Here is a 22,648-nt window from a genome sequence, read left to right as displayed (position 1 = left end):
CTCGATTAGGTTTTTTATTGTGAAAAATTGAATCAATTTAGACCTTACCGTTAGTTTCATACTAACACCGTTAAAGGAGGTGACACGTGTCAGTTCGTGGTTTTTTTGAATTTTTGAATTATATTTTTATTAATTTTTATTTTTATTTTTTATTTTATTTTTATTTTTTTAAGTAAAATTTAAAAATGCCACGTGTCAAACTGATAGTGTGCCACGTGGCAATGGCAGTGTGACATGGCACTGACAGTGCCACATGGCATTAGTCTCAATTTGGTCCCTGTATTTTTATTATGTTGCAATTTGATCCCTGTATCTTTATTTTGTCTCTGTTATGTCACTGTTTTATTAAACCCTTATAGGTATATTTAAATAACATAATTAACATTTATATGATTAAGTAAATATAAATATAATTAAACTTAATATTGTTAAAAATATTTATTAAAAATATCAATTTTAATAAAAATATTTGTTAAGATTTATATACAATTTAAACTTTGTTTGAATTTGAGGAGGGAAAAATTAAGACTAAATTGAGACAAAATAAAAATACATGGATCAAATTGAGACACAATAAAAATACAGGAACCAAATTGAGACTAATGCAATGACACTTGGCCTGACAATGACACGTGGCATTGTTAGTGCCATGTCACACTGTCATTGCCACGTGGCACACTATCAGTTTGACACGTGGCATTTTTAAATTTTACTTTTAAAAAAAATAAGAAATAAAATAAAAAATAAAAATATAATTAAAAAATTCAAAAAAATCACGAACAACACGTGTCACCCCCTTTAACGGTGTTAGTATGAAACTAACGGTAAGGTCTAAATTGATTCAATTTTTCACAATAAGAAACCTAATCGAGAACATTTACAATACGAGAACCTACTTGAGACGATCCTACACAAATAGAAATGTTCGAAATGATTAAACCAACTTTTATTTATTTTTCACGTTGACACACTCTATTCACATTTCATAATCAAATTTTATTTTACTTTTTTATTATTTTAATAATAATAATAATAACAATAAATTTAATGACTACGAATCTTTAAATTATTTTCCATAGAAATTACTTATAAAAGTTATTCATAAATAAAATTATTATTTTAATAAGAAACCTACACATTTTTTGTTAATTTAAAATAATTTTACTATTTAATAAAATACATAACCATTTCATTTCTTTAATAAAAAATAACTACATAACTCTCCAATTTAAAATAACTATATAACTCTTATATTTCGTATTTCTATATAATTATTTATATATTTTTTAAGTTATAATATATATTTTTACATATAAAAACGAGGACATACAATATGTTTTCGCTAGTTAATTAATTATTAAATAGCCATAATAATTTATGAAGTGGTGTAATCCATTGAAGTTTAATCAGCATCCTTTTCTTATGTTGTGATTATTATTTTTATATAGTATTTTTTGCCCTTGGTTTTTGGCGTGTTACTTTCATAGCTAACTCTTCGTTTTCTTCTTCTTTTGCTTCGTTAATCTTTTGCAGAATCAGTTAGGAAATTTCGTGGAACCGATTTCTGGTGTTGATGATGCATCAACAGTGGGTATTATTGCTGCGATTGCTTGTGGGGATCAATTTCTGGTATTATTGCATCAGGGCTTGGGTTTCCTTTTTTTGGGGTTGGGGAAATTTTGTGGTTATGTTTATCCAATGATACTGTGTTTGCTATCCTTTAACTTTACTTGTTTTACTTTCTTCAATTATTTACCTCTGGAGTGCTGAATTTAGATTATAACCGTACAGTTTGGGCCCCTTTATTTTAATGTAACAATGAATGATTGCTTGATTAAACAAGTATCTGTCTCTGTGAGCCAGTACGTGTCAGAGCTATGCCTGGTAGTTTGGAAGGTGTGTACATTCTGCAACCCCGAACTTGGGCTTAATAAAATTAAGAATTTTTCCATCAGTTTAAGTGGTTCCATGTGGGTTATTCAATTGACTTCTGGGTCCGTTTTTAAAATACATGCATTTTGTTTTTAAGGGTATAAATGTGGCCATTGCATTCATGTTCCGTGAGTTGTTTCAGTTCTTATTTCTCTTATGGAGGATGAATGTCTTGTGTCTTGGTGTGTAAATTCTTGTGCACAAAAATGGTTGTTTTTCTGTGGTTTCTGTGTGGTGTGATGTGAGTGCTTCTTTCCTTTTCTCTTTCTTAATTTTCCCTTTTATGTCTATGATTTAATCTGTAACATCAATTTCTGCTGTGGACTTAATGGAGTTCCTATTTCTGGTACAATGTTGGTGTTCTTTTGTATGTTGAATTTGTCTGAATGTATGTTTTTAATTTGAGCCTTTGATTTTAAAATTACACGCTGTTTGGCGGTTTTTGTTTTTGAAATAGAATGGCATTGCTGATAACTTGCTAGGAATATATTCACTTCACTTTCTTGTTATTGTAAATTATGTGTTTCTATCTTCATCGTTTTCTTTCTTTGGGCGGGATGTTCTTGAGCTTTCTTGCCAGGGAAGGTTGATAATCACTGGGGTAGTGTGGGGTGGCTCACGCCATAGAGTATAGAAGGTTTCCTCCTATGATTACATTTCTTTTGTTTCTCAGTTACACATCAGTAGTGGAATTCTCTTGTAACGAGAGCTTATCCTGAGTTTTCTTCATCAATTCTTTAAAAAACCGTTCCTATCCGCTCGGTATTCTAGCTCCTGATTCAGGACATTGTTGTTTATATCATGAATTAAATTGCTGGATTGTAAGCTCCTAGAAGTTAAGATGTCCCTTTGCTGATGAGTCTCTCGTACTTTCGGGTAATCTTCTTTGACTTGGTTTTAAAAAACGCTAATTCCCTTTTCTCCTATACGACTCCATCTCCTCTGTTTCTCAGCTCTGCAACCCTCAGTTCTTTTTGCTGCTTCCAACCTTGACCACCCCACCTCTACCCTGCATAGCTTCCGTTCTGTGCTGTAACCTGCGCTGCCGCTACCTCCCCTTTTTTGGCTCTACAAAGCGCAAATAACTCCTGCCTCCTCTCACCCTGCATCTCTGCACCCTACTTTGTATCTGACTTATGAACTTATTGAGCTTTTTGTTTTGTCATTTAGATCTTAGGACTTGTAGTTTTTTCAGTTTACGTTTCTTTAGAGGTTGTTTTCTTTTCTCTGGTATGTTTTATTCACACACACACATATATATATATTCATTTTGGGAATGGTCTTACTGTACAAATCAAAAACTCCAAGTTAGAAGTTTTCACCACCCTCTCAATTCTAGGTAGAATCTCAAGTTTAACAACACTTATCTCAAGGGTCTCTTTATGTTGATGACACTGTTGAAAGTCCCACATCGACTAGAGATAAGACCAATTTATAATATATAAGTGGGTGCAAACCTCACCTTACAAGTTGGTTTTGTGGGATTGAGTTAGACTTAAAGTCCACTTCTTAACATGGTATCAGAACTGTGGTTAGAGCCTATCCTAACGATATTTGTTGTTTGTTGGGCATGTTGTTCCACCCGCTATCAGGTTGTTGTCGGACCACCCATTAATGTCTAGTCTCATGCTCGAGATGATGTCTATACCTCGGCGTGAGGGGGTGTGTTGGAAGTCCCACATCGATTAGAGATAAGGCCAATTTATAATATATAAGTGGGTGTAAACTTCACCTTACAAGCCGGTTTTGTGGGGTTGGGTTAGACTTAATGTCCACTTCTTAACAGACACAAATGGAGAGCAGACTCAAGAGTGTTGAACATCAGTGTTGACTAGATGGGATGCAACCAATTAGTTAGAGAAGCTATTGGTTGGCAAATGGAGGGGACGATGAGGAAAATGACAAATTGAGTAGAAACTATGCTTAGAAGTTGAAGAGGGGAAATGGAAGGAGAAGAGAACATTGAGGATAGTTAAAACATGGGGCTAGGGCTTGGTGATCGAGAAAAACAAAGAAGGTAGGATCAAGTGAAGTGAGTTGAGGTATGAATGGAGTGTTAATTTGAAATAATTTACTTGTTAGATGCAATGAAGGTTGACACAATGGGGGCATGTTTGGAAGGGAGGGCTTTAAATTTGGTTACAATGGAGGAAGGTTGACACAACGGTGGCATGTTTGAAAGGGGGGCTTTAAATCGGTTACAATGGAGGAACCAATGGTGGCCGTGATGAATTGGTTGACTATTTGACAAGTTGTGTTTGAAAAATTTGTTATATTCATCAAAGAATCCTTGTGAGCAAGATGTCAAACGCGAGAATTTACTTAAATTGTTGAGTTTTGATAAACTCAAACTTAGGAGTTCATCTTTTTAAAAATAATACTCTCTTAGTCTCTTTTTATAAGACCGTTTTTGGAAAGCTGTTTGCCCTTTTTTATATGGTTGTTTGTAATTGTCTTATACATAAATTATTTTTTCCTAAAATACCCTTGATTAATTGCCATGTTAATACCAAACAAGGTAATAAATGCCAGCAACCAATGATAAGTTTCTCAATAGGATTCAAGAATATTAGTAGCCACCAATATTGAAGCCTCATTCATCCACTTAACGCAATATTAATTCAATAGTTTAAGTTCATAATAAAGCATGTAGTAAGCCACAACAATAAAGTTTGATAGTACATTGGTACTATATAAGATCAAACGAAATAAATGATCAAATCTTACATAAAGTCATAAGAAAAAGTTCCTAAAATGAAAGTATTTCAAGGAGGTACTTTCTTCAAAATCGTTTGAACCATAGTAAAACAATAAAAATGTGGGTCACTATAAAATTATGCTTGATTTCAAACTTGTGAACTCACTTCTTGACTCAACTTCATGCAGTTTTTAATGAGTTTAAGGAGTTTACTTGATGTCATCCGTAAAAGGCATTGACAAGGCATTAAATCATTTTCTTTATCTAGATCTGTAGACTCGTAAGAGTCTATCAGTTAACTCAAGAGTTCAGCAATCTTGTTTATGAGAACCTAATGGTCTAAAAGTAGAGGGTTTTAGTAATGGAGTATGAGGGGCAGTTTGAGCTTCTCTTTGTTCCATTGTGCTTTGCATATGAAAAGTTCATGTGAAGGGTGTTTATTAATGGGTAGAAAGAGGAAGTTAAAATGATGGGTGCAAGAGTGTTGATTGCATTCATGGTGTTAGTGTGGAAGGTGGAAGATCACAAAACTTGGGTCATACGACATGGAGTATGACACAGAAAATTGGGCTTTTTCTCAACAAATCCATGTTAAGTGGGAGGTGAACAAAATTCTAGGACATATACTGAGAACAATATGAAAAGGGGGAACCAACTGCTTTGAAAGTAACCAGTCATACCCGCATGAGATTAGTGCCATAAGAATTAACAGAACAGGTTTGATTGGTACTTGCGTATTATGAGGTGCTAAAGTCCTACATCTAGTAGTGTGGGATGCTTGGTGGAGTATTTATATGTTTGGTTCTCCTCCAGTAATAGCTAGCTTTTGATGATGAGCTTCCCAAATGTTTGGGTGGTTATCAATTGGTATCAGATTTTGGATGTTGGTGTCCTGAAAAGGGCTACCTTTGGGGAGGGTCTGACCAAACAGGAAGTTGAGTGAAGTGTCAGAGTGAAAATCGCTGAAATGTCAACTCTTATGGGTGGTGCTATAGAAGGGACATAGGTATTATAAGGTAAGTCCCAGACAGAGTGGTATCGATGCTTGGTGGAGTAGTTAAGATATCAGAAATTTAAGGAGACTTCTGGATTAATTTGGTTACTACAATGCTTTTATTCAAGAATTTTGGGGCAATTGCCAAGCATCTAATCCAACTCTCAAAGAACAGTTTTTAAGTTGGTAGGGGAGGCACAAAGGACCTTCAAGCAGTAGAAAACAGCCATGGAAAGCCTTCAAGCACAAAGGGTCTTCATTGACAGGGAAATGAATATAAGTGAGGAGATGGGGGGTGAGCAATCACTTGGGTGTTGTGAGGGTTGGCTTGTGGCATGAAGAAGAGGAGGTGTCTTTCTCTACGTGTTTTAGTTCCACTTCTTCAGTGAAGTTCTCTTGTAGTGGGGGATTCAAGGCAATAGATATAGTTTCTATCCAATTGATATTGATATCATGTTGGCCCCAAGTGAATAATACAATGGTTCCTCTTTATTTATATTATTGGATTTAGTGTCCGTTTGGACAACTTTTCTAATGAACTCGTCTTCCAATGAAAAATGAGAAGAAAAAGATGAGCTTCTTCATTAGTTACAATTAGCTTATGCATAAGTTAAAAATAAAAATTTAGAGGAGTTTTATGAGGAAATTTCTATAGATTAATTTGTACAGAAGTTAATTTTAGCTCATGCAGAAAATCATTTATTTTTTTCTTATTTTTCTCTTCTAGAAGTGTTATGGGAAAGTATGTTCAAACGGACCCCTGTTTACACTTTCTCTGAAGCCCTTGCCAGTTGTCTTCATTGGATTAAGTATGGAGACTTTAGTCCTTGATTTTCTTGAGTAAATACAAACAGCCAATATAGTTCCTTTTTCTTTCCGAAAATCTTAGTCTTTTATATCCTGCACACAACAAACACGCTTGTTAAGTTAAAGCATTTGTTAATACTCATCTTTATTTGTGTAACTCTATAATCTCTTATTCATTCCGAACTTTGGCATGCATCTTATATATTTAGAACTTATAAAGGATAGACAAATAATATAGTTTAGACATCCTCTATAATTTCTTATATATTCAGAGCTTATGCATGCATCTTCCAGTGTTCTCTTTGCCTTTTGATTGATTACCTATGGAAGTGCTTGGGTAAAATGCTTATGCCCATTGAGATAAAGCAATTATTTCAATTCATCAACGCATTTTCTTGGCATGTACTGACAGATTATTTATGATGATGATTGTGTGAAACAGATTAATCTTGCAAGTTTGGTTTGCTTGCTTGGTTTTGGTTTGAATTTGAAGTGGTTTTAATGGGGAATATACTGAATCTGAACAATTCCAAGACTAGATGGAATTACTCCTATGAGGTTTTGCAAGGTGAATCGTGCAAGAGACGGAGGTTGTCATCAAACTCTTGTGAGGATAATGAAAGACTGATTCCTCTCCTTCCTGATGAGATAACAATACAGATACTGGCTAGAGTTCCTCGAATTTATTATTTGAATCTGAAGTTAGTTTGCCGTGCTTGGAAGGCAACCCTTGTTAGCTCTGAGCTATTTAGTGTGAGAAAAGGCCTTGGAACTATGGAGGAGTGGCTCTACATTTTGACAAAAGTGAAGGATGATAAGCTTTTATGGTATGCCTTGGACCCTCTTTCTAGAAGATGGCAAAGGTTGCCACCAATGCCTAAAGTAGGGTTTGAAGATGAAACAAAGAAAGGTTTAATTTCCTTTCCCCTTCGGATGTGGAGCATGATGGGTTCAAGTATTAGAATTGTTGATATCATTATGAGCTGGCTGGGGAGGAGAGATGCCCTGGACTGGATGCCATTTTGTGGCTGCTCAATAGGAGCCGTTGATGGTTGCATCTATGCATTAGGAGGATTTTCAAGAGCTTCAGCAATGAAATCTGTTTGGCAGTATGATCCCATTAAAAACTCCTGGGCCGAGGCTAGTTCAATGTCAGTTGGTAGAGCCTATTCCAAGACAGGTATATTAAATAATAAGCTCTATGTCGTTGGTGGGGTTACAAGGGGTCGTGGTGGACTAAGCCCTCTACAATCTGCAGAAATGTATGACCCTCATACAGGCATGTGGTCCCAATTACCTAGCATGCCTTTTGCTAGAGCTCAAGTGTTGCCAACTGCATTTTTGGCTGACTTACTCAAGCCTATTGCCACAGGAATGGCTTCATACAGGGGAAGGTTATTTGTGCCTCAGAGTTTGTATTGCTGGCCATTTTTTGTTGATGTTGGGGGTGAAGTATATGATCCAAATATAAATTCATGGCTTGAAATGCCAATCGGCATGGGTGAAGGCTGGCCTGCAAGGCAAGCTGGAACAAAATTGAGTGTTACTGTCAATGATGATCTATACGCACTCGATCCTTCAAATTCTCTTGACAGTGCAAAGATCAAGGTATATGATTATGAAGATGATACTTGGAAAGTTGCAGCAGTAGATGTTCCTATTCATGATTTCACCGATTCAGAATCTCCTTATCTCTTGGCTGGTTTACTTGGAAAACTTCATATAATTACTAAAGATGCTAATCACAATATTACAGTGTTGCAGGCTGACATGCAACATGAACATGCTGGGTCAGCTTTCTCCCAATCAATAATCTCTTCACCAGATAACTCAATCACTGAAGATGCTGAATCTTCTGCACAAAGTCAAGGAGAATTTTGGAAGGTTCTTGCAACTAGGAGTGGTAGATCTGCTGAACTAGTCAACTGTCAATCCCTTAAAATTTGAATCTTTTTTTGGGTAGGTGTAGTTTACAGTCCTCTTGTGGTTATAATTTCTGAGTGTATCTCTGTTGGTTGGCATGATTGCTTACAAGCCAGTAGGTTGGGTGAAATTTCAAAGTTGTAAATGATTTCCTTTACAGATGATTCATAAGATGTGTAACCAATAAAACAAAAACTTACAACTACAAGGAGCAAGAACATCATTCAAACAAACACTACAAAATGAACACACCCCTTATGCTAGCGGTTAATGTGGTTGATAGTTTCATTTATTGTTATCTATTGGACTAGGTTTTTACTATTCACCTTTTTTAATGAAAACAAATACACGTTACCGAGTAATTTAATAACTCTGTAAATACAATTGAAGGGAAAAGCAAGAACGAAAACCAATTTGAAGTTTATCGAAGGAGAGAGAAATTTCACCAGTTAGAAACAACTTTATATCCATTAAGGTTATAAGATGAGGAATTTTAGGAAAAAAAAAGGGAAAAAATAAATTGGTATTTATAATAAGAAGCATTTGAATTATTATATTAAATGACTTATTTACTCATGAAAAAAGTATATTTAGAGAGCTTGTTAAAAAATCTGTAGAATAAAGTGAGATACAATGAGAGAGAATAGTAGAAAACAACCTAGACCCTGCTACAAATAGGTATAACTAAAAAAGCAACCTTTTAATAAAATCTATTCTAAGCTTATTTTTAGTTTATTCTAATACCATCAAAGGGCTTCTTATGCACTCTTCACCACTGCATGATACAATAATTATTTGGTGCATTTAGCCAACATTTTGCTGCTTTGTCTCTTCCTCTTTCATTGTTTACAAGTTTCTCTGTATCCAAGAATCATCTAGGTCCTGACAGTTCATCTGGGGGAATATTTGAGGATGAGTTTAATAATGGCCAGTAAGCATGGTGGAGACTGGAGGGGTCAAAATTTTGTTGGATTATATCCTCTTTTTGCCACCATTTTTCCCATTTTTCTGCCAAACCTTCACCCTCTAGCATTCTCACCACCTCAGACATCTTTGGTCTTTCGAAAGAGGAGCTTTGTGTGCATAGCAAGGCCACTTGGATCAACTCTTCTACTTCCTCCTCCTCATATTTTCCATCCAAATCTTCATCCACCAGTGTCTTCAACCTCTTTTCTTTCAATAGTCCTTTTACCTGAGATAAAAAAATAATGTCATTTTCCAACAAAAACCATTAACGATTGGTGTTAATTTCAGTGCATAGCTAATGCAACAACCACAAACTAAACAGCAACGAGGAAGATGACGTTCTAGAAATTGAAACAGAAAAAGGAATACATAACAATTCTTTATTTTGTTTCAAAGCAAAGGTAGTTTTACAACAAAACAAAAACCAGAAGAAGCAACAAAGAGAGGTTTCAAAATTTCAACCAATATATAGAAGAATAAACGAGAACTCCTCATCCTGTGCTGAAACAAGAATATTTAGTGCAGATATATTTCCTTCCATTAGTTCACCTTCAACTTATAAATTTTTTGGAAAAAAAAAACACATGACTGACAGTGGAACAAGAAGTACTAATACCATAGTTTTTTGCAAACATAATACCTACCCAATCGAGCAACATGACATCATCATCATTGGCAAGACGTGCTAAATCAAAAGCCCTCTGTCCAGTTATTAGTTCAAGAAGCATCACACCATATCCAAAAACATCAGTCTTCTCTGAAGACTTTCCAGTTGAGAGGTACTCAGGAGCAATGTGGCCAATAGTACCACGTACCGCAGTAGTAACATGAGTATCTTTGTAATTCATTAGCTTTGCTAAACCAAAATCTCCAACAACTGCTTCAAAGTCCTCATCCAACAATATATTTGCAGCTTTCACATCACGATGAATAATCTTTGGATCACAATGATCATGCAAATAAGCAAGGCCCCTTGCAGCTCCTAGAGCAATACCCTTCCGTTTTGACCATTCAAGTGGTGGTTGTGCTTCCGGACGATCTACATAAATACAATATATATGCATAAAAGCATTTTTAATTTGAAAGCATATAGAAATTTAACAGAAGAAATTCTAGCAGATTTTCTGCTAGTTAGCAAAAGAGCTGATTTGGATTCTCTATTTTGACCAAGATTAAATGATGTAGTCAAGCAAAATTGGATGAATGTGTGAACAAAATTCAGTTAGGATCAAACGTAAGCTTCTGATATAACATATCAGACATACATAATTTTTATTTCACAAAGAATAAGTAAGAAATATTGCAAAAGATTTGAAGTGAAAAAGTTTGCATAGCAACCAAAAAAGGATACATACTGGGTTTTTTCTTTTTGAACTTGAGAAACAGATTTAGGTAAATGAAAAGGTTCTTTTCATATCACATTAATCCTCTCTGATAAAGTAGACTGGTAAGGATACCTCGTAAACATGAAGCTACACTTCCATTAACCATGAAAGGGTACACAAGCAAACGTTCAGTAGATGTCATGCAAAAACCATGCAGGCGAAGCAGATTTCGATGCACAGCCATGCTGATCATTTCCACTTCCGTTTGAAATTGCATCTCCCCACCCTGGGTTCGTTCCTCTTTAAGTCTTTTTACTGCTACAAGATCTCCATTTGTTAAGCGTCCTTTATAAACCTTGCCAAATCCACCTCTACCAAGAATGTTTTTGTTGTTAAAGCTATCTGTTGCAACTTGCAGTTCGCGCAATGAAAACCTTCTAAGCTGACCAAGATGAACTTCAGGATCCTCCTCAGCTGCCAGTGAAGGACAAAAAAAAATCAGTCATTTATGGCTATCACATGCAGCTTTGATCACTAAGTAACTTTTAATCAACGAACCTGCAACATCAAAGAAAAAGTCATGTGGTTTCCTTCTTTTACAATAAACAAATGTAATCACAGGAGCTGCAAACAACAGTGCAGCACCCACAGCAACTGCTCCAGCAATGATTCCAATAACACGGTTATTCTTACCTACATGGATTAACAGGATTAAATGGGAAACTACTACTCAGTTCAAAAACTTTTCTTCCCGTTCAATAGCACAGGAAAAAGTTCAACATTATTATTAACCCAACTTTTCTTCTATCTAGAGTACACCCTCCGCACTCCAAGCTTCTCCCTCTTCTGATTCAGCGATAAGATCATCAGCACATGTACCTTCAGCATGCAGAGGTTATGTTTACGGTATTTACACCATCAAAGTGTTGGGAATCCAAGTGTGAGTCCAAGTTCCACATTGGATAGAAATGAGAAAGGAGAGCAGTATATAAAGGTGAAAAACCCATTAACCCATTGCCTTAAGGTTTTGGATAAAGACTGGTGTCCATCTCTTATATAGTTGGCTTAGAATTTGTTAGAATAAGCATTTGTGAAAATACCACGGACCTACCTATCAACTGTAAAAAGGGTGATGGAAATATTTGAAGTTGGAATGGAATGGATGCATCATGATAAAGAAACGTAAGTGAATACCACCAAAATAATTCAGAGGGCATTTTTAAGAGTTATATTTTTTTCACCTTATATTTTTATGTCAGGTTATTCTTTAAAAAATTAAATTCATTACCAAGCAGAAAACAGATACAAACAAACCTGAAGAATTTGCTGGTGGTGCAGCAGCTGGTGGAGATTGAGTGTCTATATTATTCAATAGGGGGTTATCCCTAAAACTGTAATGACAAAGAAATAGGTGAATAAAATTTTGATATCTCATCCCAGATAATATTATTAGTATATATAAATATAGTAAACTAATGGTAATAGTAATAGTAATGTGTTGCATAAAAAATGATGGGATTCTACTGAACCATACTGGCTGTTGGCTAACCGTTGTAGTGTGATTCTTTCAGTGTGCTTATGGAAACAAACAAAGTTAAATTGTACCAACCTGATGGGAGTAAAATATGAAAAAGAACCATTGGTTGGGACATCTCCTGTTAAGTTGTTGTTCGATAAATCACTAGATTCAATAATCATGTGTCAGGTTACACAAAATAGGATTGCAATGTATCAAGACATAGGAGTAAAACTCACAGCACTTGCAGTTTATCGACATTGGTCAGAGGCATAGGAATTTTTCCTGACAAGCTGTTATTGTTGAGACGCCTGATTCAGGGAGCAGAGTCATTTAGTTTTCAAGATAATAAACTAATAACAGAAGAGTAACAAAACAAGACAACAAAAACAATCATTAAGTAGAAAGTGTAGTGAGTGTGTGCTTATGTCACGTAATAGCTTGTTTGTAACTTGTATAAGCATCTATGTCATGTGATTGTGCAGAGTCATTCTTCTCTGTAGCAAGAAGATTTGTTGGAACTCAAATGTGATTGAGGAATATGTAGGAATATAAATCTTATGAATGCTAAAAAAGAAGAAACAGCATTGAAACTGATCTACATAAGCTCTGCAGATTAAAGATATGAGATCAAGGAAAGAATTTCATACAGGAAACGTAGTTTTTTAAGGTTGGCTAATTCGACTGGAATTTGACCAGTAATTTTGTTCGAGTAAAGATCCAAGCTCACCAAGTTTGTCAAACCCCCAAGCTCAATTGGGATTTTCCCAGTTATATTATTACTATAAAGTTCCCTGTCAAAAGAAAGATATTCAGATTTGGGCAGAGAAAGATCCTGTGAATAACTAAAAGATATTCATATACATTATGGTTTAAATGGAAATCAAATCATAACCGTTAATATCAATGGCATTAAAGAGTAGAAGAATTTGAACTCCCACCCTCACTCCAATTTGTCTACTTGCTCATTACCATGTCAAGTGAAGTAAAGACTAACCAACTCCAATAAACATTGAAAATTGGCATTCAAGACATGCTTAGTAAATATATCCGCTGCATTATCGAACAAATGTTTGCACCACAACTTTACCAACAACAACTAAATCTCAAATAGATCTTTTACGTCAATGTATTTGGTCTTGGGATAATGAGTATTCTAAGTTAAGTGAATAGGCATTTTGACTACCGCAAATAACAAGAACATCTTGTGTTAGTCCAAGTTGACTAACCAAATCTTGAAGTCAAATAGTAACCTTTTACATCATCTATAGATGAAAGATGTTCTACTTTAGCTATAGATAATACAGCAATTGATTGATGTATTGCTTTCTAACTGATAGCACAGCTACAAACAATAAAGATATCCAAGAAAGAGACCTTTAATCAAGATGAACACCATAATCTGAATCAGTGCACACCAAGTTTTTATTACTAGCTCTATCTCTAATCTTATGTATGTTTACTCCATGTAACAGAAGCTAAATTAGGTTTAGTACATTATATAACATACTTAAGGTTGTCGACTACTATAGTATAAGGAATATCATACATAATTCACTTCCGTCATTTGTGGGAAAGGTCTGAAGCTAAAAGTGTGCAGGAAAAAGTGTAGAAACATTTCAACTTTCAAGAAAATTTTCAGCATATTACTTTTGTGATAAGAATAATCTTCATGCTTGACTGCCTCTGAGTCTTCAAACCAAAAATTTTCATAGTTGCACCCACTTCTTTCATTTCAAAACATATCATTAACATAATGTAACAAGTATATAAAGATCGTCAGGAATTTTCTGAATGATAGTTATCATATTGACTTTTAGAATAATCTTGCTTAATCACATCTGATTCAGCCATCAATATCGTATCCCTTTCTTAACTTACAAGTATTGCAAATTTGGGAGTTGACCAAGCTGTGCAACAAGCTCACCCGAAAGATTTGCATTTCCAAGATCACTACCCAACAAAAGAAAAGTGGTTTTTCACTGTATGAGCACTCTGTTACGAACCAAATAATTTTAGGACCTATGATAAATTTCACAAAACTACAAGTAAAAATAACATAAATATCTTACACACGGATCACGCTATTGTCATTATTGCATGTAACATGAAACCATGTGCAAGGATTGACAAGGGTAGAATCCCAACTTTGAAGAACATTATTGGGATCATTCATATTGCCCCTCAATGCAGACAGGGCATCACCTGTCATAGAAGTAATATTCAAGTTCAATTAACCACACTTCATATATTAAATAAACAGGAGTAGAAAAATCAAACAGGTGTTTCTAAAGAAATTTTGAGAAATACAGGAAGTAAAGAGATAAGTCCAAGTTCCTCAAGAACATTTTAGTCATATAGAGCACCCACACCATAGAAATATTTAAGACCGAAGTTTCTCCTCCAAAATAAAGATTGCTTTCTATTTCGTCCTTAACTATGTTTCAGTTTATTCCCCTAATTGTTGTTTTCACATTGCATGCTAACTCCTCCATTTCTATTACTCAATCTAATATATGAGCCAGAAACAATAAAGCTGAAAGGCAACAACAAGAACCGAAACAGTAAAAAAGAAAAAAGTAAAAACCCACCTTCTTGGTTGCCAGAAACCTTGACCATGAAGTCAAGCACTAAAAATGCACAAAGAAGAAACAAACACCTAAAAGATGAAATCACTTGCTTCATGTTGCCCCTTCTCTTCACTCATGCACATGCACTTGAATATCCCTCATACAGAGCCCCTCTCAAGGACTAGGTGATTTCCGTTATACCCTTCAAGCCCATAAGCAAATTGACCAAAAGAAATCTCAGTCAACTCAGTTACACCAACACTAAATTTTCTAACTTCTCCTTTTCTTCTGTAATTTCTTAAATTGGAGCCACCTAGAATAGAACCTCATGTGAAGGTCATCAATTTCAAATAAAAATGCTGAAGGTAGCAACAGCTTTTAGGCTGATAAAGAAAGAGTGAGTGATTTTCCAGCCACAATAAGTTGGGATATGGAGAAAAGACAGGAGAGGCAAGTCTATGAATGTTGCATTTTCTGGCCCAGATATTTCTTCATTTTTTTATTCTTCCGTCACTTGTTTCTATTCTTGATTTCAAGAAAATTGTGATGAGAAAGTAAGTTTCATATAGTATTAGGAAGTAGGTTTATTGGTCATTGAATTCAAAGGCAAGTTTTAAATCTTACTTGTATATTATAATAATTATAAAAATCCAAGCTTTAGAAGAATTTGCATGTGTTAGAAGTTTGAATAGAGAAGTATGAGGAAAGGGTCAAAAACGCGCCCTTGGAGACTTAGGACGGTCCCCACGACGACAATGCCCTGTGCATACGAAGATGTTTCTGCATAATTAATTGCGACATTTTGTTTGTCTGTGTTTACTTATCTGTTGTCATACATGGAGTCAATGTAAGCTATTCCTTATACACTTATAAGCTAATTTACTTTGACTTTCAGTCTCTTACTGTATTGTTATTGTTATTATTATTATTATTATTATTTTGACTTCTACTTTTTAGGTTGATGAGGTGAAATTATCCTTTTAATGCAACCTATATGGCCCAAGAGTGGAGAGTAAAAATATATTTTTTGATGAATTTTACTTTTAAATTAGAAGACACTCTCCCTAATTCAATAATTCTAAAAATTTGAAATAGGTATATTTTAATTACTTATAATTATTTTTTTTATTTTTTAATAACATATTTGTATAGGGTAATTGAAGTATCTTAAATTTGAATTTCTTGTTTAAATAATTTAATGCAAAATTTTATTTAAAATTATTTATTTTAATGGATAGAATTCTAAAATTAAATTTTAAAAAAAATATTAGTCAACTTTAAATTTTTAAATAATATTTAGTAATTAAATTTTAAATATTAAATAATAATTAATGATTTTAAAAAATATAAGTAACAATAATGTAACTAAAAGAGACTGCTAATGTTGATTTAATTACGTACGATTAAAATGTATAGGGAAAATCAATTTTATATACAAATATTAACTACAATGAAGTGGATATTACGGTAGAAAAAATTAATTACCTAGGAATTATATTTATAGGAAATGTTGGCACCATTAAGTAGGAGTGGTTTTTGAAGGATTTTATCTGGTAACTCTATTTGTAGTAAGGGTAATAGGATGTTATCTACGAATGTTAGCTGTATGATTAATTATAAATATTGTTTTGGGGGAAAGTTAGCTGTATGATTAGTGATTAGATGAGAATTAGTGGTAGCATTTAACTTTATGTAAGTTTACATCTCATATTATTAGAAAGAAACCTTCTATAGTGATTATTCTCCCTCCACAATACTTACAAACAAAAAACAAACTATTTGCACTAACTTGCTCGGAGTAAACAACAAGCATGAATATATTCTACAACCCACAATGACTAGTGTCAGGTGAAGAACCTTTTCAAAATGTAGGAGGAACGCTCAGTGAGCATGCAGTGAAGTAACAATGATCAAAGCTAAGGAATATTTAGACACGAACTACAATTCACCACCGGTGCACTAAGCCAACATTTTGGAGCTTTGAGTAACTATTTGTTTCTTCAAAGATCATCTAGGACCAGACAGTTCATCTGGTTGAATATTTGAAGTTGAGTCGTAACCAACGTAGAGATTGAAGGGGTTGTAATTTTTTTGGATCATATCCTCTTTCTTCCCCCATTGGTCCCACTTTTCTTCCAAACCTTGCCCTTCTACCATTCTCACCACCTCAGACATCTTTGGTCTATCCAAAGGGGAACTTTGTGTGCACAGCAAAGCTATTTGAATTAACTTCTCTAGTTCCCCCTCATCATAATCTCCCTGTAAATCTTCATCCACCAGTGTCTCTAACTTCTGCTCCTTCAGAAGTGCTTTCACCTGGGATTAAAATAATGTCATGTATTTGCCAATACAATCCTTTGGTCATTGCTGCTAACATCAGCACATACTTCATGCAACAACAATAACTACACAATAACCAGAAAGATGAGATTCTAGAATCTAGGACAGAAATAACAACCAACTCAATTTTGTATGGTATTTCCAAAGGGTAGTTAGTTATATGAAAACACAAAAATAGAATAGGGAACAAAAGAGGTTTCTAAACTTCAAGTAGAAATGTATGGCAACAATTAAAACAACTAGGAATTAACTGTTTAGTGCCAAAATATTTCCTTCAACAATATGACTTTTAAGGTTAACTAAATCTTACGAAATCGGTTTGTAAGTTTGCACTTCTATATTATATATCTGTCTTATCTGATCCATGTGAAATCTTCAACACTTAGAAAAATACATGTGGCTGCTAATTGATCTAGTACTAATAGCGTGTCTTAAGTGAACATAATAATACCTACCCATTCAAGCAACATAACCTCATCACTAATGGCAAGTCGGGCTAAATTGAAAGCCCTCTGTCCAGTTATTATCTCAAGAAGCATCACGCCATATCCAAAAACATCAGTCTTCTCTGAAGACTTTCCAGTTGAAAGATACTCTGGTGGTATATGGCCAAGTGTCCCACGTACAGCAGTAGTAACATGAGTATTTCTGTAATCCATAAGCTTTGCTAAACCAAAATCTCCAACAACCGCTTCAAAGTCCTCATCCAATAATATATTAGCAGCTTTGATATCACGATGAATAATCTTCGGGTCACAATGATCATGCAGATAAGCAAGCCCCTTAGCTGCTCCCAGAGCAATACGCTTCCGAACTGGCCATTGAAGTGGTGGTTGTGATTCTGGTCGATCTACAAAATAAAATCAACGTACATAAAACATTACTATTTGAAGGAAAAAAAAAAAAGGCCTACTGAAATTTAACTACAAGAAATTTCAATTGCTTTTGCACTATTTAGCTGCAGAGTTTATTTGTATTCTCTTTCAACCGCGTCAAATGATGTGGTCAAACAAAATTGGATAATTTTTGTGAAAAGAAAAAAAGGTACTGACAAAGGATCAAATTTAAGAAACTCATCTAAACTGTTGTGTGAATGTGCTCCTGCTAGATATAACACATGTCTGACATACACAATTTTTATTTTACAAAAAGTAACAGAAACAAATTAAGGCTTGCATAACTACCCGAAAAGGACATGTAAGATGAAAGGTCTTTTACTAGAGAAACAAGTTGAGGTAAATTAGCAATAAAAGCAATGCATATCACATTAATCTTCCTCGACAGAGTAGCCTAATAGAGGTACCTCGTAAACATGAATCTACACTTCCATTAACCATGAAAGGATACACAAGCAATCTTTCAGTAGTTGTCATACAAAAACCAATCAGGCGAAGCAAATTTCGATGCACAGCCAAGCTGATCATTTCCACTTCTGTTTGAAATTGTTTCTCCTCACTCCGGATACGTTCTTGGTTAAGTCTTTTTACTGCAACTAGATCACCATTTGTTAAGCGTCCTTTATAAACCTTGCCAAATCCACCTTTACCAATAATGTTTTTGTTATTAAAACCATCTGTTGCAACTAGCAGTTCATGCAGTGAAAACCTTTTAAGTTGACCAAAGTTAACTTCAGGGTCCTCCTCAGCTGCCGGTGGAAGACACAAAAATTAGATGTGATTATCATAAATCAATCAGTGTGTATGCCATCTTTTCGTGCTAATCCACCAACCTGCAACGTCAAAGAAATAATCTGGTGGCTTCCTTCTTTTGCAGTAAACAAATGCAATTACTGGAGCTGCAAACAACAGTGCAGCGCCTACAGCAACTCCTCCAGCAATGACTCCAATAGATCTGAAACTATTACCTACAAGGATTAACAGAATTAAACGGAAAACTTTATTTCAATTCCAAAACTTTGCTTTGCATTAATGGAATAGAAAAAAAAAAAAAAACCTTTACATTATTATTTACTCCCTTGTATTTGACAAAGGGTCACATAATGTTAAGATACCAGACAGAAAAGCATAAGTAGAACCCCAAATGACTGAAAAATATAGTGGTGTTCTTCAAACAAAAGGAACTAAGTACAAAATTGGAAACTCCTCTCTCATCCTCTCCTCTCATTCCACCCTCCTCTATCACTAAGTATTTCTCTTTTCTCCCAACAGAATGCTAACAACATGCATCACCAAGTCAAAGAAACTATTCCCCTTCCCCCTCTTTTCTTTTTTCTAGGATATACGTCCCTAAAAACTGTAGTCTTCTCCCTTGTTGACTCAGAATTAGGTCACACATTCACCTTAAGAAACTATACATTTAAGCATGCAGAAGATGTTCTTATTTAGGTATCCACATCGCCAAAGATCATTTGTTCATAGCAATCAACCTGTCCTTTTCTGTAAATTTAAAATTTGTATAAAAAAGTTCAGTCACGGAAATCATGCAAAATTACATAACAAGCATTTGGAAAAAAACCGTGCAACCCATCCATTATTATCAATACCTCCATTTCTAAGGGCGAAGGAAATGTTGGTAGTATATGGAATATATAACGGAGTGAATCCAGCTTGTAAAAGAAACAAATGTAAATGCCGCCAAAACTGAACCTTTCAGACAGAATTAATTTGCAGTTGGATGACACCTTTTATGAGTTTTTGATTATATTAGTGGTTTAAATTACATGGACCAAATTCTAGTTGGCCAAGTCGTGTAGAGTTTGATTGCTGCTCCAGTATTACAATTTTAAAGCAAAGTTTATTTGCTTTTAACTTTTTACTTGTAAGACAATAATCTAAAGCCTAGTACTTTAAGAGCTATATTCTTTGAAAATTTAAATTCATTACCAACAATAAAGTAAATAATAACAAACCTGAAGGATTTTGTTTATGTGTGGCGGGTGGTGAAATTGGAATGGCTTGCACCAAGTAAGTATTATTGCTAAAACTGTAAAAACGGACTAACGGGGTTAATAAATTGTGATGTAAGATTTATAATGCCACTCGAACAGTATTATGACGAAGAAAATGAGACTTTCCTAGATACTCTAACATCTTATTTTTTCTTGTTTGTTAACTTATCTCACACGTTGATATTACTTATAAATATTGTTTTGTGGGAAAGCTGATTGTATAATTAGTGGTTAGGTAAGAATGAGTGGTAATATTTAATTTTATGCAGATCTACATTTCTCTTATTAATTAGAGAGAACCTTTTGTAACATATAAGCTATTACACTCAAAATATTGTAGAAGACTCTGTCTCCCTTCTTCCATACTATATCATCACAAGAAAAACTCTCTTTTCTGTTTTTTGTTTTTTCTCTCTAGTTTTACAACCTTTTATGTTTTTCTGATTTTATAACATATGGCTATTGGCAAGTGTTGGTGCTTGGTTCTCCCAATGAGCTCATCAGAACAAAATTCTTATTTGTACCAACCTGATGGGAGTAAAACGTGAAAATGAACCATTGGCTGGGACAATCCCTGTTAAGTTGTTGTACGATAAGTCACTAGATTCAACAATGATCATGGTGTCAGGTTTTAGACAAAATAACACAACACTAACATAGCAATGTATCCAGACATATAGTTAAACTCACAGAACCATCAGTGTACTAATATCGGTCAAACCCATAGGAATCTTTCCTGACAAGCTGTTTTTGTTGAGGCGCCTAGTTCAGGGAGTAGAGCCATTTGGTTAGCAGATAATAAACTATTGAACAAAAACAATGATTAAGTAGCAAGTGCAGTGGGCGTGTGCCATAATGTTATACAAGCATGTATTTCATGTGATTAAGTAGGATGATACTTCTCTTGGGGCAATAGCTCAAAGCATAATACAAGATAAGTGGAACTGAAATGGTATTGTGGATGCATAATGTGCCACCATTTTATGAATGCTAAAAAAGAAGAAACAAAAAATGAAATTCAATTGAATAAGTTTTGCTGATTAAGATATGAGAAAAGGAAAACAGGTCATACAGGGATTGTAGTTTTTTAAGATTGCCTAATTCTTCTGGAATTTGACCAGTAATGTTGTTCGAGTAAAGATCCAAACTCATCAAGTTTGTCAAATTTCCAAGCACATTTGGGATCTCCCCAGTTATATTATTGTTATGAAGTTCCCTGTCATGTAAAAGGAAAATATTTAGATTTTGGCAGAGTAACGAGTTCAGTGAATAACAGAAAATGGCACTACAGGTAGTTTTCTGAGAGACAGTTACAGCATTTACTTTTAGAATAACCTTGCCTAATAATACTAGTTTCAACCAACATTCAAGAATTACAAGAAATAGCTGATGAAATGTCAATAAAAAAAGTAGTGTCATGCAAAATCTGTTCAGCAAAGGAGGCATAACTTACAGAGATTCCAAATTTGGGAGCTGGCCAAGCTCTGGAACAAGTTGACCCGAAAGTTCTGAATTTCCAAGATACCTGGCCAAACAACATTTTTCACTTTATGCAAAATCTTTCATAAAGGCACAAGTAAAAATAGCAGATATCTTACAAATGGGTTACGCTATTTTCACCGTTGCAAACAACATGAAACCATGTGCAAGGAGTTAAAATATTAGGATTCCAATTACTAAGAGCACCAATAGGATCTATCACTTTGTTCTTGAATACTGTAAGGGCATCACCTGTCATAGAAGTAATATTTGAGTGCCATTACAAATGTACTGAATATATTAAATTGACAGGAGTAAAAAATCAAACAGGTATTGTGCTGCTTTCAATGAAATTGTGCGAAATACAGAAAGTAAAAAAATGAAGCCCATGTTCATCAATAACTCCCCAAGCATAACACCGAAACATTTTCAGTTTACAACCTTCAAAAAGCCCGAGCTATGCACCAACACACCATGGAAAATTTAAAAGGAAAAAGTCAGTATTTTTTGTCCTCTAAGTAGGTTTCAATTTATCCTCTAAATTTTGAGTTCTATTTAATTTCATAGTTTGTGTTATTATATTGCATACTCTGTTATGCCGAGTAATGAACAAAAGCCTAATACTAACTCCATGTCTAGTTTTAACTCATTCAAACATATGAGCCAAACCAACAGAGCTGAAAAGTCAACAACTCATAAAAGAACAGAAACAAGAAAACAAACAAAAACAATCAATTGAAGCACCAAGTAAGTACAAAACGTCACCTTCTGCATTTCCAGAAACCCTGAGCACCATGTGATGAACCAAAAATGTCCAAAACAGAATATAGAAGCATATTAAAGATGGAACTCGCTCCTTGTTACTCATCCTCTTCAATCATGTACATGCACATGCACATGCGCATTAATATGAATATTCCTCTTCAAGTTCATAAGCAGATAGATCTCATTGACCATAAGATCTTCATTGCATTACCAGTCAACTTAGAGCTGTACCTATCACAACATAGAAACAATAATAATTAGCCTACGATTGTCCCCACCACCATCTGCATACTTTAACTTCTTATCATTCATACACGTACTCAGCCCCAAGTCTTGCTTTTTCATTTTTCCATGTTTAACTTTTTGCTTTTCTTTGGCTTAATAATTGTTTAATCTCTTGACTAATTATGTTGTTTTATTTTCCT

General features: G+C 34.5%; 3 protein-coding genes across 7 annotated transcripts; 1 reads left to right on the top strand and 2 right to left on the bottom strand.

The window, feature by feature from the left end:
- Positions 1–1,426: 1,426 nt before the first annotated feature.
- Positions 1,427–8,617, top strand: LOC108346433 (F-box/kelch-repeat protein At1g22040). 4 transcript variants are annotated; one of them, XM_052877283.1, is made up of 3 exons: positions 1,427–1,629; positions 6,874–8,039; positions 8,188–8,388. In XM_052877283.1, the coding sequence occupies exons 2-3, from the start codon at positions 6,933–6,935 to the stop codon at positions 8,242–8,244; spliced, it is 1,164 nt and encodes a 387-aa protein (XP_052733243.1). In that variant the 5' UTR covers positions 1,427–1,629; positions 6,874–6,932; the 3' UTR covers positions 8,245–8,388. The 4 variants fall into 4 exon arrangements, with proteins under 4 accessions (XP_052733243.1, XP_017441005.1, XP_017441015.1 ...); XM_017585516.2 differs by having other exon boundaries at positions 1,431–1,629; positions 6,874–8,617; XM_017585526.2 differs by lacking the exon at positions 1,427–1,629 and adding an exon at positions 1,637–1,896 and having other exon boundaries at positions 6,874–8,617.
- A 285-nt stretch (positions 8,618–8,902) lies between these two features.
- On the bottom strand, positions 8,903–15,301 carry LOC108343381 (BRASSINOSTEROID INSENSITIVE 1-associated receptor kinase 1). Its single transcript, XM_017581635.2, has 11 exons — positions 14,753–15,301; positions 14,234–14,366; positions 14,043–14,114; positions 12,812–12,955; positions 12,401–12,472; positions 12,255–12,326; positions 11,960–12,036; positions 11,204–11,338; positions 10,778–11,119; positions 9,965–10,359; positions 8,903–9,546 (listed from the first exon to the last, which is right to left on the bottom strand). Exons 1-11 carry the CDS (start codon positions 14,844–14,846, stop codon positions 9,226–9,228), a joined length of 1,857 nt encoding a protein of 618 aa, XP_017437124.1. The 5' UTR covers positions 14,847–15,301; the 3' UTR covers positions 8,903–9,225.
- Positions 15,302–16,530: 1,229 nt separating this feature from the next.
- Positions 16,531–22,443, bottom strand: LOC108343396 (BRASSINOSTEROID INSENSITIVE 1-associated receptor kinase 1). 2 transcript variants are annotated; one of them, XM_017581655.2, is made up of 11 exons: positions 22,224–22,443; positions 21,578–21,710; positions 21,433–21,504; positions 21,052–21,195; positions 20,670–20,741; positions 20,508–20,579; positions 19,941–20,014; positions 18,801–18,935; positions 18,375–18,716; positions 17,527–17,921; positions 16,531–17,047 (listed from the first exon to the last, which is right to left on the bottom strand). In XM_017581655.2, exons 1-11 carry the CDS (start codon positions 22,324–22,326, stop codon positions 16,739–16,741), a joined length of 1,851 nt encoding a protein of 616 aa, XP_017437144.1. In that variant the 5' UTR covers positions 22,327–22,443; the 3' UTR covers positions 16,531–16,738. The 2 variants fall into 2 exon arrangements, with proteins under 2 accessions (XP_017437144.1, XP_017437152.1); XM_017581663.2 differs by lacking the exons at positions 20,508–20,579; positions 20,670–20,741.
- Between the last annotated feature and the right edge of the window lie 205 nt (positions 22,444–22,648).

The sequence above is a fragment of the Vigna angularis genome, chromosome 1 (genome assembly GCF_016808095.1).
Source record: "Vigna angularis cultivar LongXiaoDou No.4 chromosome 1, ASM1680809v1, whole genome shotgun sequence".
NCBI classification, from domain to species: domain Eukaryota; kingdom Viridiplantae; phylum Streptophyta; class Magnoliopsida; order Fabales; family Fabaceae; genus Vigna; species Vigna angularis.
This window is presented reverse-complemented; position numbering and strand designations above follow the sequence as displayed.